This window comes from Lethenteron reissneri, chromosome 66 (assembly GCF_015708825.2).
Source record: "Lethenteron reissneri isolate LAM-NWPU_2019-01 chromosome 66, ASM1570882v1, whole genome shotgun sequence".
In the NCBI taxonomy this organism is placed as follows: Eukaryota; Metazoa; Chordata; class Hyperoartia; order Petromyzontiformes; family Petromyzontidae; genus Lethenteron; species Lethenteron reissneri.
Window position 1 is genome coordinate 89,221 of NC_083844.1, and position 19,222 is coordinate 108,442.

General features: G+C 50.0%; 1 protein-coding gene across 1 annotated transcript in view; it reads right to left on the reverse strand.

Annotated features, from left to right (window-relative positions):
• LOC133359889 (uncharacterized) overlaps window positions 1-18,273 on the reverse strand; it is a 34,717-nt gene extending 16,444 nt beyond the window's left edge. The window contains exons 1-9 of the mRNA XM_061578450.1: window positions 17,380-18,273; window positions 15,048-15,124; window positions 13,653-13,845; window positions 11,959-12,090; window positions 10,627-10,892; window positions 9,474-9,541; window positions 8,332-8,671; window positions 6,714-7,474; window positions 6,328-6,343 (exon numbers count right to left, since the gene is read on the reverse strand). Coding sequence (XP_061434434.1) covers window positions 6,328-6,343; window positions 6,714-7,474; window positions 8,332-8,671; window positions 9,474-9,541; window positions 10,627-10,892; window positions 11,959-12,090; window positions 13,653-13,845; window positions 15,048-15,124; window positions 17,380-17,536 — 2,010 coding nt within the window. The 5' untranslated portion in view covers window positions 17,537-18,273. The remainder of the gene's footprint in view (window positions 1-6,327; window positions 6,344-6,713; window positions 7,475-8,331; window positions 8,672-9,473; window positions 9,542-10,626; window positions 10,893-11,958; window positions 12,091-13,652; window positions 13,846-15,047; window positions 15,125-17,379) is intronic.
• Between the last annotated feature and the right edge of the window lie 949 nt (window positions 18,274-19,222).

The following is a 19,222-nucleotide window of genomic DNA, read 5'->3' on the forward strand; positions in this document are numbered from 1 at the left end:
TGAGGTAACTTGTACCTCATGCGAGGTAACTTTATCTTAGGCGAAGTAAAATTACTTCAGGTGAGGAAACTTCACCTCAGGTAGAGGCAACATTACCCCAGGTTAGTTAACTTTACCTCAGGCGAGGTAACTTGACCTTAAGTGAGGTAACTTTACCTCACATAGAGGTAACATTACCTCAGGTAAATGTAACATTACTTGAGGTAATCCGAACGTATTCACATCACTTCAGCTAATGCCCATATCGTAATATTCTCACGTAGTTAAATCATTAAACACAATTATCGCGCGATTATTACCTCAGGGTTACATAATCGGAATTCAATGGAAGGCGAGGTAACTTTACCTCACGTGAGGTAACTTTACCTCAAGCGATGTAATATAACGTTAGGTCGAGGTAACATTACCTCAGGCAAAGGTAAAATTACGTCAGGTAAGGTAACATTATCTCAAATGAGGTAACTTTACCTTATGCGAGGTAAAATTACCTCAGGTAAATGTAACATTACTTGAGGTAATCCGAACGTATTCACATCACTTGAGCTAATGCTCATATCTTTACGCTAATATCGTTAAATCGTTAAACACAACGCTCGCGTGACGTCACCACCTCAGTGTCGAGCCGTCGACACTTCACGCGGCAGCCTCGAAGTGCACCCAGCCTGGCACAGGCGCCGTGGTGACGTCACCGTCACTCAGTGGCCAATGGCGGCGGTTGGTGGTGGTGGGGGGGAGTGGGGGGGGGTGGGGGGTGGGGGGAGGAGGGGGCGGAATGGCGGTTGGTGAGTGGCGGGAGGGGGGAATGGAGGGTGGGAGGGGTGGGGGGTAACGGGGGAGTGGAGGGGGCTAGACGCGTGACGTCACCACGCAGTGACGTCATCAGAGTTTTTAAAGTTTAAATTTTTATTCTGGAGGAATCCGATGAGCTGTGAAGCTCTTTATTGTCCACAGGTGTCCAGTCGGGGCACGTGGTCAGAACGCCACAACAACAAACACAACACAATAAACACCGTAGCAGTGCAGAATAGAGGAATGGTAGGCACATGACCAAAACACATCTGTAGGGGCGTGTGAATTGAAGTCTGTAGGACAGTGTGATGTGTAATTTTGTTGGGTCATAGTTTTACCATCCTTGAGGTGCAGGGATGACGACTGGGATTGGTGTTGTTAGGATTAGCAGTGAGCAGCTGTGACCAGGTGCTGCTGTGTGTAACGACTACAGATAACGCCAGGGGGGGGGGGGGGGAGTTTAAGAGCCGGGAGCCGACAGCTTGGGGCTCGCAGTGGCTACAGCGACTATTGGAACGGTCGATGCGGCCTCTGCGTTAAACAGCAGAAGACAACGGCACAGTCTGGTTCTCCTACAACGCCGCGTGTTAGTTTGAACAACGCCGATTGGATGATAAAACGCCATGAATGATGTGTAGGGGAACACGCTGTTTGTGACGCGGATGCGGATTGGATGCAACGCGAGCGAGCGAACGGAACGAGGTCGCAACGCGAGTAGGAACAAGCGGTTCTCCGTGCGGCTGCCTCGGCGTAGCGGCATCACGCGAGGAGGCATTGGGATGCTGCTGGATGCTGCTTCTAGACGCTACCCACGCGCCTCAGTCGTAGTCCGGCCTCTGTCTCACCCATCATCTCGCGTGTTGTCGCGGACCACGCTTCACCCCCTATAGTTTATATTATTTCTCCACAACGCGGTGTTCTTCAGGAACGCAACAATGACCACCACATCTTCTTGGTTCTTTCGGTAAAGTCACGTAGAATGGAAATAATAAAATAAATAAAATAAAACATGATAAAGAAAATGTTTATTTTTATTATTTTATTATTAAATAAAAATAATAATTATAAAACAATGACTTTATTGTTTAAATTTTATTATTTATTATTTCCATAAAAATAAAAAATAATAAAGTAAATGTTTATTTTTATTATTCTATTATTAAATAATAAAATAATAAAAATAAAACAATTACTTTCTTGTTTTATTTTTATTATTTTTATTATTTCCATAAAAATATAACATAATAAAGTAAATGTTTATTTTTATAATTTTATTATTAAATAATAAAACAATACAAATAAAACAATTACTTTATTGTTTTATTTTTATTATTATATTATTTCCATTCTACGTGACTTTACCGAAAGAACCAAGAAGATGAATCCCTGCAGTCACGAAAGAAGATTTAAATCGAAATGACCACCGCGTTACAGGAGAACAACAGATCGTGAACGCGCTTCGACGATTCGTGGCAACGGCAACACAAAGCGCCACGCGCAGTCTCTTGCGACCAGCGGTGTCTGTGATGAAGGTTTTTGTTGTCGTCGCTGCTGCTGCTCCTGGGTTAGATGGCGTTGGATCACAATCCTGGCACATCGCCCGATGAAACCGGTCGCCGTTGTTTGTAATCACCGGCGAAACGTCACCGGCACTCGAATTGTAAATGCTGTTGTGGGTTCACTCTCCCCGACACACAAGCGCTGTGTGTGCTGAAGTTGGTAACCAATTGGCACGTTTCGTTTACGTGACAAACCCTGACTGATTGGCCGTGTCAGGCGATGGTGGTGGGTGGTGGTGGGTTAACGACACAATGTTGATATTTACGAGATCTCTAACCCAACAACAACAACAACAAAAACCAAACCTCTGTCACGGAAAAGTGTTACCGCAGAGCAAGTCGCTCCGACCTCCTGGAGATACCGGTGAAACAGGCTAAAAATTAACCCGTAAAAACAAAGTTTTTCACTATAAATCCTTTATATGCGTGGCGGCTAGAGTCCTCTCGTCCTCTGGCTTGAGATGGCTGCCACCTATGGCTCAGATGGTTGCCTGCCACCATTAAGCAATTGGTAATTAAATACAATTTTTTTTTTCCTAAAAAGTGTAAAATTTTGGTAAAATTTTTTCACGAAAATAAATTGTCACGCACAACGAGTCTGTGTGCAAAATGTCAGCTCGATTGGATCACGGGAAGTCGGTTAAAAAACGACTGAAAGATTTGCACGGTCGTGAGCGCGCAAGCAAGCAAGCAAGTGAACTTAATATAAAGGATTTAAAAATAACCCCTGCCCCGATTAAACCCGGATATAGTTTGGCCCAGGCCAGAGTAGACCCGGGGGATAAAGTGTCCTAGGCTAAACTATACCCGGGGGTTTAAACTAGACTGGTCCAGACCATACCCCCCCTCCAGGGCAGAACATGCCCCATGTGAAAGTTCAAAGGCAATTATCCATACAGAGAACAGCCGACAACGGACTTCAATCGATATCTAAAAAGCGTATAAATGGAAGTAAGAATCTCAATTTGATCAATTGAAGCATTTTTAGGGTTATTATCAGTTTTTCTGGTTGAAGTAATCAAAGTCTATGTGTTTACAGTTTTAAATAAAATGTTGGAAAAATTTAGTAATTCATGTGTATATCACAAATACCAGCTATTAAAGCAAATCCTGGAAGGAAAAATCGAAGGGAAAAAACGACCAGGACGGCCAAAAACGACATGGCTCAGTAACATCAAAACATGGCTACAATTAACAACAGCACAAACTCTACACGCCGTGCTAGACCGGGACCAATATCATCGTGAAGTCGCACACGCCGTTAGGCAGCACTAAACAAGAAGATATCGCTCAACACTATTACTATCATGGGGGTATGATTTGGCCTAGAGGGGTATAATTTGGCCTCGGCCATGATACACCCGGGTACAATGTAGCCTAGGCCGCTTGAACCCCGGGTAGACTACGGCCTGTTGCACCGGCACGGGCTGTGTGAGCTGGGCCGCCTTCACAACCAACGAGACGCCGCCGCTGCCAATTGGGACCAAGACGGCAGCGCTGCCTCCACCGGTCCGGTGAGGTCATTCTCAACAGGAGATTTTTGTTTTTCGATTTGAAGCTTTCGTGACTGCAGGGATTCATATTGTTGGTTCTTTCGGTAGAGTCACGTAGAAGGGAAGTAATAAAATAATAAAAATAAAAGATAATGAAACAAAATATAATAAAATATTTTATTATATTAAATTATTGTTTTATTTTTATTATTTTATTACTTGCCTTATAAGTGACTTATATAATAATATGTTATATTATTATATTATTTTATTATATCATATTATTTTATTATGTTTTATTCTTATTATTTTATTACTTCCCTTCTACGTGCCTTTACCGAAAGAACCAAGAAGAGATTTTTTTTTCGATTTGAAGATTTCGTGACTACAGGGATTCATATTCTTGGTTCTTTCGGTAAAGTCACGTAGAAGGAAAATAATAAAATGATAAAAATAAAACTATACAATTCTCACGACGTTTCGATTGCAACGCAAGCAATCATCATCAGGTGTGAAAACCACAGCAATATTGTTTTTGTTGTTGTGGGTTTTCATAAACTGATGATTGCTTGTGTTGCAATCGAAACGTCGTGTTAATTTGATTCTTACATTTTTATTATTTTATTATTTCCCTTCTACGTGACTTTACCAAAAGAACCAAGAATACAGTAGATTTTTATTAATCATTTTACTTTTCCAGGTAAGGCCCCCACTGAGCTGTGTAGTAGCGACCTGGCTATCACAAATGACAGCAGCGCACCGAAGTGGCTTATCACGTGACATTTACAGCAGCCAAATACTCTGAACACATGTGGAGATGTTAACTACCTCTCCTGGTATACAGGAGATCGTGTGTTTGATTCCGACCCTGACGCCTGCTGTATATTTTGAGTTTGCGCGTCTCTCTCTCTCTCTCCCCGTGGTCGTGTGGATTTTCTCCAGGTCCTCCGGTTTTCCCTCGACATTTAGAATCGAGATCACGCAATCAGAGTATTTGGCCGCTATAAATGTCCACACAATGATAAGCCACTTCGTTGAGCTTTCATTTGTGATGGCCAGGTGGTCGCGTCTGATAAAAGAGCTACTACGTATCCAGTTGGACCTTACTTGGTAGAATCCCAAGATAATGTTTGTTAGTTTATGTATATATATCATTTTAAACAGAATCACAAACTAACGCTCAACTTTCTTAAACGTGCAAGAGTCAACGCGCGCCACCACCGTGCGACATCACGCGAGCAACCGGGACGCAGAAAATCTCTCAACCCTTTCCCGCGTCCGAGACGTCTGCAGAGTTGCAGGGTCGGTGGGTGTCACCGTTCACGGGGTGGGTGTCACCGTTCACAGGGTGGGTGTCACAAGGGTGGCACAGTCGGGTTTTTTACAATCGGGTTTAATTGTCTTTTTATATTAAACCCGATCATCTAAGATTGAGAGAAATCCGGTTTCATTGGTTCTAATTGCAGAACCGCACTTCTCAACGATGGGCTTCATCCATTCCAAGCTAAGGAACTCACTGGCGCCCACGATTGTGGAGAAGCTCGTGTTCATTAAGACCAACCTGCCCGCCGCATTCTACGACTACCCCGTGCCCGACGGCCCCGAGTACCATAGCAGCACCGACGAGGAAGCAGCCTAAGCCTATCAGAGTTTCGTATTCATTAAACCAGGTTTTAATTCCCCGAAATCGGGTTTAATTGTGTTAAAGAAAAAACCCGATGCCTGCAGCTGGAAAAATCGGGTTTTTTCCACCCATGGGGTGTCACCGTTCACGGGGTGGGTGTCACCGTTCACGGGGTGGGTGTCACCGTTCACGGGGTGGGGGTCAGGTCACGGGGTGGCTGTCACCGTTCACCGCAGCAGTGGCAGCAGCAGCAGCAGCACTGCTGTTGTTGTTATAAAGACGTCGTTGCTCACCGCAGAGAAGCGTAGCGACACGACCGCCGCCACTCTGCGCTAGCCGGCGCGAAAACTGTGCCACACTCCCTGCCCCGCGTGGCCCTGTGGGAGCCTCGGTACCGATAATGTTGCTTTAGTTTTTACTGCGTTTTGTTATTCCGACGACGACGTTCACGCACGGCGCGCGGCGTCGTCGCGACGGCAAAGGGTTAAGTTCACGCTGGGAACATTTTCAACGGGGGAGGCAGCAACAACACGCAGGGTGATCCAAGTGCAGATGCCCCAATCATACCTACACCCCCCTCCCCCAACGCCCTCTCGGAATATTTTTTCAGACCGCAGGAATCCGATGAGCTATGAAGCTCTTCTTCGCAGATCTCCAGCCGTTCCACAGATGTCCTCTCCTAACACCCCCCCCCACCTCCTCCCCGTAGCTTTCCTCTCAGCGGCAAAGTGAATATCGCGCAAGCGATGGCTCAGGGCTACGGGACTGAGTGCACGGAGATTTGTGAGCGGATGCCACCTTCGTCATCGGCCGCGGTTCAGTCTACCGCTGGATGGGTACGTACTGTACGTACTGTACGTACGTCGCACGGGGCAGGGCTACGAGACGGCACGCGGTGCGCATGGAGACCGGCGGGAGACGTGCAGACTGGGGTATCTGTAGGTGGATCGCCCTGCGGTGTCCCCCTCTAGGGTAACAACAGTGCAGCTCTGCACGGGGGACTCTGCACACTCACACACACAGGGACCCCCAGGTGATGGGGGTGGGGGGGGACACGTGCAGTGGTTGGGACCTAGAACTCCGCACTTGCAATCGAGGGGTGGCCAGGTCGGTTTAATCTCCCACCCCCCACAGAGTGTGAGGCAGGTGTAGGAGGGTCCGTAGGTTTCCGTGTTCACATTCAAAATCAGTTTCAAGAGTGGCACAGCCTCGGCTAGTCACGTGGCCTGTTGTTTAAAACTAATTCACAGCTCGGCGCTGTGCGCGTTTTGCTCAGGATGGCTGACTTTTCTGTTTCCACGGGAATGAGAAAATGCATTCTGGCCGGTGTGTGTTCTCTGGTGCCGGCAAAGACTGGATGGGTCTGCAAACACCTTCTCACACACGGTGCACTTGAACGGCTTTTCTCCCGTGTGTGTTCTCTGGTGCCTGTGAAGATCTGATAGCTGTGCAAACGCCTTCTCACACACAGTGCACTTGAACGGCTTCTCTCCCGTGTGTGTTCTCTGGTGGCTGTGAAGATGTTGTAAATGTGCAAATGCCTTCTCACACACGGTGCACTTGAACGGCTTCTCTCCCGTGTGTGTTCTCTGGTGGCTGTGAAGATGTTGTAAATGTGCAAATGCCTTCTCACACACGGTGCACTTGAACGGCTTCTCTCCCGTGTGTGTTCTCTGGTGGCTGTGAAGATGTGATAGCCGTGCAAACGCCTTCTCACACACGGTGCACTTGAACGGCTTCTCTCCCGTGTGTGTTCTCTGGTGCTTCTTCAAGGTACTCTTGTAGTCTGTGCTGTATGGACATTGGTCACACTGATGACTTTTGTTACTGGGCTTAGTGGGGTGTCTGCTCTGCACGTGATACTGTAGACTCGAGCGGCAGATGAACTGACGGTTGCAGGCAGGACACGGCAGCCTTGTGACCTCCACACCCACTCCACCTGCGTCATCCCAGAGGAACAAGACACACGCGCACACACCAACATCTAGACATGAACACTCTTGCACACGTGTGTGTATACACAAAGGTAAAGGTTTCCCACAGCCATATCAGACTGTTGGGCAAGTGCTGTTTGCGAGTACCTATGAAGGCCGGCATGGCACACGAGGGAGTAGGTGGCCAACACCAGGCCCGGCCGCCTTTGTCTCTCCAGTGGCGATGTTTCCACGTTTAAGCTAGGTACTCATTTGAGGCTGAGTCAGCCTAGGGGAGGCCTAAATATTCACCACTGACGTTGGCCGTGAGTGGGAATCGAACTCAGGTGGCCGGGTTCGTAGTGCAGTGGGCTCCATTATATATACACACAAAGACAAAGAACCCCCATATAGCCTGTATATACTTTTGGGACAAGTGCTGTTATGGGCACCAATGAAAGCCAACACGGCACACGAGTGGGAGGGTGGCCAGCACCACACATAGCCGCCTTTGTCTCCCCAGTGGCGATGTTTACTACTACACACCACACCAGTTACTCACTTCCACCTTATCAGTGTGGCTGGTGCCTATCATCTCTGGTGAGTGGTGGCTGTCATCTCTGGTGAGTGGTGGCTACCAACTCTGGTGAGATGTGGCTATCATCTCTGGTGAGTGGTGGCTATCATCTCTAGTGAGTGGTGGCTATCATCTCTGGTGAGTGGTAGCTACATCCACATCTCTGGTGAGATGTCGCTATCATCTCTGGTGAATGGTAGCTATCATCTCTACTGAGTGGTGGCTATCGTCTCTGGTGAGTAGTGGCTATCGTCTCTCGTAAGTGGTGGCTGCCATCTCTGGTGAGTGGTGGCTATCATTTCTGGTGCGTGGTGGCTATCATCTCTGGTGAGTGGTGGCTATCATCTCTGGTGAGTGGTGGCTATCGTCTCTCGTGAGTGGTGGCTATCATCTCTGGTGAGTGGTGGCTATAGTCTGGTGAGCAGTGGTGAGTCTCTGGTGAGCAGTGCTCACGGTGTTCCTCGCTTGGTGGAGGCTGCACGGGCTGCAGGTCTCTGGCGGTGGCCCTAGGAGCCATCTCGCTGCTGCTGCTGCTGCGGCGTCGCGAGGGCCCGGCCTCGCAGGCGATGCCCAGCTCCTGGGCGAACTCCTCGCCGTACCAGACCAGCAGCTCAGAGCCGGGCCCCACGGCACGGAATGTGCGGTAGTAAATCTGCCCCCGGTGCTGGAAGGCCACCAGGTTCTGCTCCTGCTCATTCCTCGCGCAGTTGACGAACCTGCGCGGGCAGACGCGGGGGCGGGGTGGGCGCCGTTAGCGAGCGCCTATTAAGGGCCGGCACTGGGCGCTACGTGGGGGTGGTGTGGCTGGAACCACGCTCCGTACCGGGTGCTCATTTGATGCCGAGTCGACCAAGGGGAGGCCCAGGGTTGGTCTCTGTGTGTAGTGGGTCTGGTCTCTGTGTGTAGTGGTTCTTGTCTCTGTGTGTGGTGGTTCTGGTCTCTATGTGTAGTGGTTCTGGTCTCTGTGTGTGGTGGTTCTTGTCTCTGTGTGTGGTGGTTCTGGTTTCTGTGTGTGGTGGTTCTGGTCTCTGTGTGTGGTGGTTCTGGTCTCTGTGTGTAGTGGTTCTGGTCTCTGTGTGTGCTGGTTCTTGTCTCTGTGTGTAGTGGTTCTGGTCTCTGTGTGTGCTGGTTCTGGTCTCTGTGTGTAGTGGTTCTGGTCTCTGTGTGTGGTGTTTCTGGTCTCTGTGTGTAGTGGTTCTGGTCTGTGTGTGCTGGTTCTTGTCTCTGTGTGTGGTGGTTCTGGTCTCTGTGTGTAGTGGTTCTGGTTTCTGTGTGTAGTGGTTCTGGTCTCTGTGTGTAGTGGTTCTGGTCTCTGTGTGAAGTGGTTCTTGTCTCTGTGTGTAGTGGTTCTGGTCTCTGTGTGTAGTGGTTCTGGTCTCTGTGTGTAGTGGTTCTGGTCTCTGTGTGTAGTGGTTCTGGTCTCTGTGTGTGGTGGTTCTGGTCTCTGTGTGTGGTGGTTCTGGTCTCTGTGTGTAGTGGTTCTGGTCTCTGTGTAGTGGTCCTTCAGACAATAATCACCTCATCCAGTTTGATTTAGATTCATCCTGAGCATCAACATATTCACGATCCTTTTTGTTTTTGTAAATCTGAAACACACACGCACACGAGCGGATCCACGGATAATTAATGTCAGTTGGACTGTAAGTTGAACTTCTTTCGTACCGCACGTAGCCAACCATGCTGATCGGAGGTGCGGGGGAAGGACAACAAACTAAACACTAAAAGCAGTTCTAAAGAAATGCATTTTCAATCTACAAGATTTTAAAGTGCATAGCTCCCAGTGGCTTCCTAACATTGGAAGGAAGAACCTTCCAGACGGCCGCAGAAGTGCATCTGTAAGCGCCGCGCCATGCGGTGACCACCGTCTTTGCTGTGTGTTACAAGTTCAAATAATTACGTTAATTTTTGGGTCTCTCTGTGATTCTGGGGGTCTTTGGGTGAGTCTCTAGGTCTCTGTACGAGTCTCTGGGTCTCTGTGCGAGTCTCTAGGGTATCTGTGCGACTCTGGGTCTCTGTGTGAGACTGTGGGTCTCTGTGCGATTCTCTTGGTCTCTGTGCGAGTCTCTGGGTCTCTGTGTGAGACTGTGGATCTCTCTGTGCGATTCTCTGAGCATCTGTGTGAGTATCTGGGTCTCTCTGTGTGAGTCTCTGGGTCTCTGTGTGAGTCTGTGTGTCCCACTGTGAGTCTCTGGGTCTCTGTTCAAGTCTCTAGGTCTCTGTGCAAGTCTGTGGGTCTCTCTATGCGAGTCTCTGGGTCTCTGTGCAAAGTCTCTGGGTCTCTCTGTGCCAGTCTCTGGGTCTCTGTGTGAGTCTGTGGGTGACTGTGTGAGGCTATGGGTCTCTGTGCGAGTCTATGGGTCTCTGTGTGAATCTATGGGTCTCTGTGCGAGTCTATAGGTCTCTGTGCGAGTCTATGGGTCTCTGTGCGAGTCTATGGGTCTCTGTGTGAGTCTATGGGTTTCTGTGCGAGTCTATGGGTCTCTGTGTGAGTCTATGGGTCTCTGTGAGTCTCTGGGTCTCTCTGTGCCAGTCTCTAGATCTCTGTGTAAGTCTGTGGGTGACTGTGTGAGGCTATGGGTTTCTCTGCATCTCCTTCACGAGCCTCCTCTCCACACACACGATGATGATGTAGGAATAGGAGGAGGCTGCAGCAGTAGCAGCAGCAGCTCACCAGCCAGCAGTACTCGCTCACGGGGTTCTCCTCAGACACCTCTCCCTGGTAGGGCCCAAAAATCACCCCCTTGGGCAGCTTCTTCCTGTTGCTCCACACCCCGAGGCCGGCGCCGGCGATGGAGGAGGCGCCGACGGTGAGGCCCTGGGGCAGGCTGAGCCGGGCCCTGTTGGCCACTCCCGGGGCCACGGCCGCGTCTGCAATGAACTCTGGCGGGCCGTGCACGGAGCACTCCCCCAGGTAGAAATCCCTGCACAGCTCGCAGACTGAGAGCCACAGCAGCAGCAGCAGGAGGAGGGCGAACCGCAGTAGCAACAGCAGCAGCAGCAGTGGCACTGTGAGAGAGTGAGAGGGTGAGGAGCGCTCCAGACAGATGCCTCCTTTCCTCCCTCTCTGCATTGTGAACTTCTTTAGCTCGCTCATCGGAGATGTAAACCCTGTCACCCTCCCTGCTCCCTCCCTGCATCCCTGAGTGAGGGAGCAAAAGACAGGGAGGTAAGTGAGAGTGCGAGAAAGGGAGCGTGTGAGAGGGAGGGAAAGGGAGAGAGAGTGAGAGGGAGCAGGTGGAATATATCGAGTGAGAGCGCGGGAGCAATAGAGAGAGATAGGAGAGAGTGTGAGAAAGTTAGAGTAAGGGGCCGTCCATAAATGACTTCATGCACCTAGGGGGGTGGGGGGGTCAGACATTTGTGACGATGTGTGAGGAACCACAGACAACACGTTCTACTTAATTAAATACTTTTTAATAAATGTTTTCTCCTACAACATCAGACTGCAGTGCCACATTAAATATGCACTACAATGACAATAGTTTGAAGCGATTTTAAGCATATTAAATGAGCTTTGTGACGTCACATTTGAGGGGGGGGTCTGACTTTTTGTGATGTCGTGTGATGGGGGGGAGGGGGGTCCAAAATCGCGTGACGCCATTAATGGACGGCCCTAAGAGAGTGTGAGAAAGTGACAGTGTGAGAGAGAGTGTGAGAAAGTGACAGTGTGAGAGAGAGTGTGAGAAAGTGACAGTGTGAGAGAGAGTGTGAGAAAGTGACAGTGTGAGAGAGAGTGTGAGAAAGTGACAGTGTGAGAGAGAGTGTGAGAAAGTGACAGTGTGAGAGAGAGTGTGAGAAAGTGACAGTGTGAGAGAGAGTGTGAGAAAGTGACAGTGAGAGAGAGAGAGTGAGAAAGTGACGGTGTGAGAGAGAGTGTGAGAAAGTGACAGTGAGAGAGAGAGTGTGAGAAAGTGACAGTGAGAGAGAGAGTGTGAGAAAGTGACAGTGTGAGAGAGAGAGTGAGAAAGTGAGAGAGAGAGTGAGAGGGAGCAGGGGGTCTCACAGAAGAAGTCGTCGTCCTGGGGCTCCTCCACCTCTGTGTAGACTTTCCTCTCGCGCGGGCGCAGGCCGTAGCGAGAGCGAGCGCTGCGCGACACCGCCACAGCCTGGGCGGAGGCCGGCGGCACGGAGGAGCCTGCAGGCAAACACGGCGAGATGTTGACTACCTCTCGTGGTATACGGGAGGTCGTGGGTTCCATCCCGACCCTGACGAAGCCTGCTGTATATTTGGAGTCTGCGTGTCTCTCTCTCCTCCGTGGCGAGATGTTAACTCCCTCGCATGGTCTACAGGAGGTCGTGGGTTCCATCCCGACTGTATAGTTTACAACATGTTACCCTATTTGTATTTTTGTATTTTTAGATTGTATATTATGGCTAGTTTACATTTTATATTGTACACTTATTCACAATTTTACATACTTTAGCCCCTTAGTATTAGTTAGACTTTGTAATTTTAGTATAGTTTGACTGTATACCACTCATTTCAGTTTTAAGATTCCTACATGTTGAATGTATGCACCTTCCGGCCATAGTAAATTCCTTGTCTGTGCAAACTTTCATGGCGAATACCTCCCCGTGGTTGCGTGGATTTTTCTCCGGGTCCTTCGTTTTTTTCCCTCGACATATAGAACCAACGTCATGCGTTGAGAATATTTGGCTGCTATAAATGTCCACGTAATGACGATGATGACAAGTCACTTCGTTGAGCTCTTATTTGTGATAGCCAGTCGCTTCTGAAAAACAGCTACACAGCTCAGTGGGGCACACCCTGGTTGCTAATCCTGCATAATGCACGGGCATAAGTAGTATTAATCACATACCTGCATTTCCCATATCCCCTCCCTTTGATGCTGCTAGTCCTGCATAATGCACGGGCATAAGTAGTACTAATCACATACCTGCATTTCCCATATCCCCTCCCTTTGATGCTGCTAATCCTGCATAATGCACGGGCATGAGTAGTACTAATCACATACCTGCATTTCCCATAAATATGCTAAATGCCTCTTGATATGCATATTCTTTTGTCAAGGCGCTCTTTTCCCCCCTTCCAACCCAGCTATATATATGCTCCAAGCACGTGTGCTGTATCATTCAGACGCTGTCGCCTCGACAGACCTGGTTTTCACCTGAGGACGGCTGCTTGCGTTGTGGCCGAAACGTCGTGAGAATTGTTTTGTTATGTTTTATTTTTATTATTTTATTACTTCCCTTCTACGTGACTTTACCGAAAGAACCAATAAGAAAAATAAACATCGTTTAGTTCATAGGCTGCATCAGTACCAGCAGCAGCCCTGACAGGAGCACATGTAGCAGTAGCATCAACAGCAGTGGCGACTTCCATCAGCACTAACAGAAGATTGCGGAGTTCCGGTGAGAATAGAGGGGAGCGTGGAGTTCCGGTGAGAATAGAGGGGAGTGTGGAGTTCCGGTGGGAATAGAGGGGAGTGTGGAGTTCCGGTGGGAATAGAGGGGAGTGTGGAGTTCTGGTGAGAATAGAGGGGAGTGTGGAGTTCTGGTGGGTATAGAGGGGAGTGTAGAATTCCGGTGAGAATAGAGGGGAGTGTGGGGTTCCGGTGAGAATAGAGGGGAGCGTGGAGTTCTGGTGAGAATAGAGGGGAGTGTGGAGTTCCGGTGAGAATAGAGGGGAGTGTGGAGTTGCGGTGGGAATAGAAATCACCGCTGCAGGCTACGCACCTCCACGTATCCTCTGGAGCGCCACCCTCAGGGCCTCCTTGCAGGCGGTGGCTCTGCGCTCCAGCCTGAACATCGCCATCCTGGCCTTGTGCACCTCCCTCAGCTCAAATCCCCTGAACTCCTCCTCCTGCTGCTCCTCCTCCTCCACGCCCTGCAAGATGCTCCACACGTACTCCAGGGCTTCCGCTTTAGTCTGAGCGGAGGGGGCGGTGGGGTGAGGGGGCGGAGGGGGTGTGGGGGCGGAGTTGGTGCGGTGACCAGCGGTGGCTAGGAGATGTTAACTCCCTCGCCTGGTACGCAGGAGGTCGCGGGTTCCATCTCGACCCTGACACCTCATCGGATTCCTCCAGTACAATACATATTTTAATTCTGATATTCTGAATCTGTAAATCTGATTCCATACATCAAGCAGAACCATGCCGTCATGCTGAACCTCGGTGGGTATGGCAGGCCATGCCTCTTCACAACTCAACTAATTAATAAACTAATTATAATAATGTAGTGGACACCGTGACGACAGAGACAGTTGAAGTAGAGGCAACCCATATTTATTAACTCTGAGCCCGTTACAGCTTCACACTTGAAGAGGTAACGGCCTCTTCACCCGTTCTCTCAAGGGAGCTAACTCCCCAAGCTAACTCACCGACTCCCCACCAATACTACGACCCTCCTCTCAAGGAGACTACCTGACCTGGCCCAGCCAAGGCACAGGTCCTGACCACCAGCCACACGAATCCGGCCCTTACAAGGACATCAGCCTTCGCGGCTCTGGGGTCGCACCACTGGCTTGCTCTGCCCGGCCTTTAGAAGGACAGCGGGTCAGAGGAGTCCCAGGGTCTAGCTAGCTGGACTTCAGCTGGTTCTTCGTCCTTGGCTTGTTCGAACTAACTCTCTCCTCTCAGAGTCTCGCCTTTTATACGATTCCCCACTGAGGGGCGGGGTTCTGTGGGATCACACACACCCCACAGCCCCCTCCCCTCGGGAGGGGCCCCGGCTAGGGATATCACAACCGCCCCGCACAGGTAAGTAATGGGAGTTAACCGGAGCTGGTGTGCGCGCGTTCCAATACCACCACCACCACAATAATGACGCACGTCTCTGGTATAATTATATAGAAATTACTTTTATAACACAGACCAGTGGAACATTTTTTTGTACTTTTCGTAACAGCTATTTTCATTGGAGTATATGACAGGTGAGGCTCTGCCTCGCCCGTCTCCCCTGACCGCACGTCCCTGGTATAGCAGTGTCTAGTAGTATGTATGTACGTTGAATGTCTTTGTCACCGTACGTAGCCAACCTCGCTAATGGGAGGTGCGGGGGAAGGACAACAAACTAAAGACAACAGCAGCAGCAGCTGTAACGAGAGGAGTGCCGTGCGCTGTGCACAGAGACCTTGCGCTTGCTGGAAGCTGCCCTCGCGTGAGACTCTCCCACGGTGGCCCAGCGTGAAGCAGCCCCCTTGCCTCCTCCTGCGTGAACACACGCACACACGTGAACACACGCACACACGTGAACACACGCACACACGTGAACACACGCACACACGTGAACACACGTGTGAACACACGGACACGCATGAACATATGCAAGGACAAAGCTCCCCCGTATAGCCTTAACAGACTGTAGGGGCAAGTGCTGTTAGTGAGCACCTATGAAGGCCAGAACGGTACACGAGGGGGTGGGTGGCCAGCACCACGCCCGACCGTCTTTGTCTCCCCAGTGGTGATGTTTACACACCGCACCAGGTACTCAGTTGAGGCTGAGCCGACATAGGGGAGGCACAGGACCGGTTCAAATAATCGTCACTGGTGTTGACCGTGAGCGGGAATCGAACCCGGGTCGCCGGGTTCATAGCGCAGCGCGCTAACCGCTACACTACCGCTCCCCATATGCACACGCGTTAACACACGCACACACGTGTGAACACACGGAAATGCATTAACACACACACACACGTGTGAACACACCCACACGCGTATTTACGCATGAAAACATTTACTCACTCACATATTTACCAAAAAGTCAATGATCTCCCCTGTGCCGCCTTAACAGACTGTTGTCACAGGACAGAACCAGGTGCCATGCCATGGGTTGACTGTTGTGCCAGGCTAGGTGCAGGTCACGAGACGGACCCTGCAGGTGCCATAGGTTTACTGAGATGACTGCCAGATGCACCACCTGTGCCCGCGACTGTGCCAACTCGGTCCACAATTAAAAAGATGCCCCGTGTAGCCTTCACAGACTGTTGCGGTCAAGTGCTGTCAGCAAGCAGCATCTACGAAGGCCAGCACGGCACACGGGGGGATGGGCAGCTAGCAACACGCCCGACCGTCTTTGTCTCCCCAGTTGTGATGTTTACTACACACCACTGCACCGGGTACTCATTTTGACGCTGAGTCAACCTAGGGGAGGCTCAGGACCAGTTCGGATCGTCGTCACTGGTGTTGGCCGTGAGCGGGCATTTAACTTGGTTCCGCTGGTGATTACAACCAGCTTCATCAAGCGAGTCTACAGGGGTCTCTGCGTGAGTCTACAGGGGGTCTCTGTGTGAGTCTACAGGGGTCTCTGCGTGAGTCTACAGGGGGTCTCTGTGAGTCTACAGGGGTCTCTGTGTGAGTCTACAGGGGTCTTTGTGTGAGTCTTCAGGGGGTCTCTGTGTGAGTCTACAGGGGGTTTCTGTGTGAGTCTACAGGGGTCTCTGCGTGAGTCTACAGGGGGTCTCTGTGTGAGTCTACAGGGGGTTTCTGTGTGAGTCTACAGGGGGTCTCTGTGTGAGTCTACAGGGGGTCTCTGTGTGAGTCTACAGGGGTCTATGTGAGTCTACAGGGGGTCTCTGTGTGAGTCTACAGGGGTCTCTGCGTGAGTCTACAGGGGGTCTCTGTGTGAGTCTACAGGGGGTCTCTGTGTGAGTCTACAGGGGGTCTCTGCGTGAGTCTACAGGGGATCTCTGCATGAGTCTACAGGGGGTCTCTGCGTAAGTCTACAGGGGTCTCTGTGTGAGTCTACAGGGGTCTCTGCGTGAGTCTACAGGGGTCTCTGTGTGAGTCTACAGGGGGTCTCTGCGTGAGTCTACAGGGGGTTTCTGTGTGAGTCTACAGGGGTCTCTGCGTGAGTCTACAGGGGGTCTCTGTGTGAGTCTACAGGGGGTTTCTGTGTGAGTCTACAGGGGTCTCTGTGTGAGTCTACAGGGGGTCTCTGTGTGAGTCTACAGGGGGTCTCTGCGTGAGTCTACAGGGGGTCTCTGTGGGAGTCTACAGGGGGTCTCTGTGTGAGTCTACAGGGGGTCTCTGCGTGAGTCTACAGGGGGTCTCTGCGTGAGTCTACAGAGGGTCTCTGTGTGAGTCTACAGGGGGTCTCTGTGTTAGTCTACAGGGGGTATCTGTGTGAGTCTATAGGGGTCTCTGCGTGAGTCTACAGGGGGTCTCTGCGTGAGTCTACAGGGGGTCTCTGCGTGAGTCTACAGGGGGTCTCTGTGTGAGTCTACAGGGGGTCTCTGCGTGAGTCGAGAGGGGGTCTCTGTGTGAGTCTACAGGGGTCTCTGTGTGAGTCTACAGGGGTCTCTGTGTGATTCTACACAGGGTCTCTTTGTGAGTCTTCAGGGGGTTTCTGCGTGAGTATACAGGGGGCCTCTGTGTGAGTCTACAGGGGTCTCTGTGTGAGTCTACAGGGGGTCTCTGTGTGAGTCTACAGGGGGTCTCTGCACGGTCTGCAAGCGCCCTTTTACGTTTGCCTCTTCGTCCTCCGTGCATCGCCACCTCCTTCCTCTTCCTCCTCCCCGTCCACTCCTCGTCGGAGTCGCTCGACCGCCCGCACTCCGCTCTATTCCCCCTCGCCCTGCGCTTGCCGCGTGCGCGCATGAACTCGGGCTGGGCCGGGTTCATCCCTGCGCAAGGAGGCAGTCGGTCATTGTTATTTGTACGTATTGGCAGTACACCCGTGCAGCATAGCAACACACCGGGTCCTCGTAACACAGTCCTGACGATGTGATTACTATCAGAGCGTGTTTGTTTGCGTGTTCAACACAAGTACGCGTGGTTAATGCAGTAACTTGATTCCTTGCAAAAAGGAATCATCTATTTGGTGTGTGAACATCTTAACAGCTCCTGTTTTATTGCCAGAAAGGGTAAAACCGATTCCTATTTTTTATACTTTGATTCTGGCAAAAAGGTCCAATGATATAGCTACTCACCCCGAGCTATAAATGCTCTTGACACTACATTGTCTTTGTACTGGTCGCCTTTTGGTGTTGTTCTCTGGTCTGACACTGGTGAGACTAGGCCATGAAGAAGGCTGTCTCTGGGGTAGACCAATCAGTATCAAAGACAATGATTAAATGTTATCAGAGAGTGTTTGTTTGCATGTTCAGTACGCGTGGTTAATGCAGTAACCTGATTCCTTGCAAAAGCTATAATCTATCTGGTGTTTGAACATCTTAACACCTCCTGTTTCATTCCCATAAAGAGTAAAACCGATTCTTATTTTTCATAGTCCCGACGATGTCGCCGTTGCCCCTTGAGTGAGCTGCAGGACTCTCCATCAGAAGTTGCACTCAGATTCAGCAGCCGCGTCCCCCATTCCGAACGTGCGGTGGCGACACCACGAGTCGTATCGAGGCACCGTCCGACCGAGTCTCTAGGGGCACGAGGAGTCCAATCTTGCCACTGGAGCACGGAGCAGCCGATCGTCATCAGACTGGGCGCCGCTGTACGGCAACAGACTGCGAAGCTTCGTGTTCAGTGCTGCTCATGTCACGTTCCGTCTTCCCACCGCTTTGGCATCACGACAACTGATTTTGACGCACCACCACCACCCCAAAATATCCTTCTGTCTGGGGTCTCGAATCGCGAGGAAATAAATAACTTTTGCCAAAAATGTGATGATTATTTCATACAGCGCAACGGTGTACCGCTACTACGTTCATTTATATTATTTGGCTGCTACAATAACTCCAAGCAATACAGTAAACACGATAGGAGTGCAAAGTATAGAAAAGGTAAACAAATTACACACACACAAAATACATTTTTTTGTAAATATTCTTTGGTTCTTTCGGCAAAGTCACGTAGATAGAAAAATAAAGTGAATAAAAATAATCAAAAACCACAAAAACGTTCATCCTCACTGATGTTGCTGACTGGTATCTTAGCGCTTTTGAGGGTTGCAGCAATTTCAGATCTTGTAACGTCTGCAGCGATGCGCCCCAAACCCTTAAGAGCGACATCGACCTGGGCAATAACGTCATCCACTGGAATGTGTTTGGGGGTGACTGAGAAGTTCAACCCTTTAGCCAAAACCGACTTTAGACCATCGCACATTGGGCTATTACTCAGATTAATAACAACCTTGTCAACGTCTAACCTTTTAACGTGTGGATCTGGTTTCTTGTTAGAAAGGAGGTTGAACTCGAAAATCAGATCTTTACATTTCGCTGACATTGTAGTGGCTGATTAAGCGGTCATGTTATCTACATGTTCCCAATCAGATGTCGACATTTTTCCCGTCAATGTTAAGTGTGATTTCAAGAGTGTCTTGTCTACATGATCTAGTTCAGTATGGAGCAGTCTAAT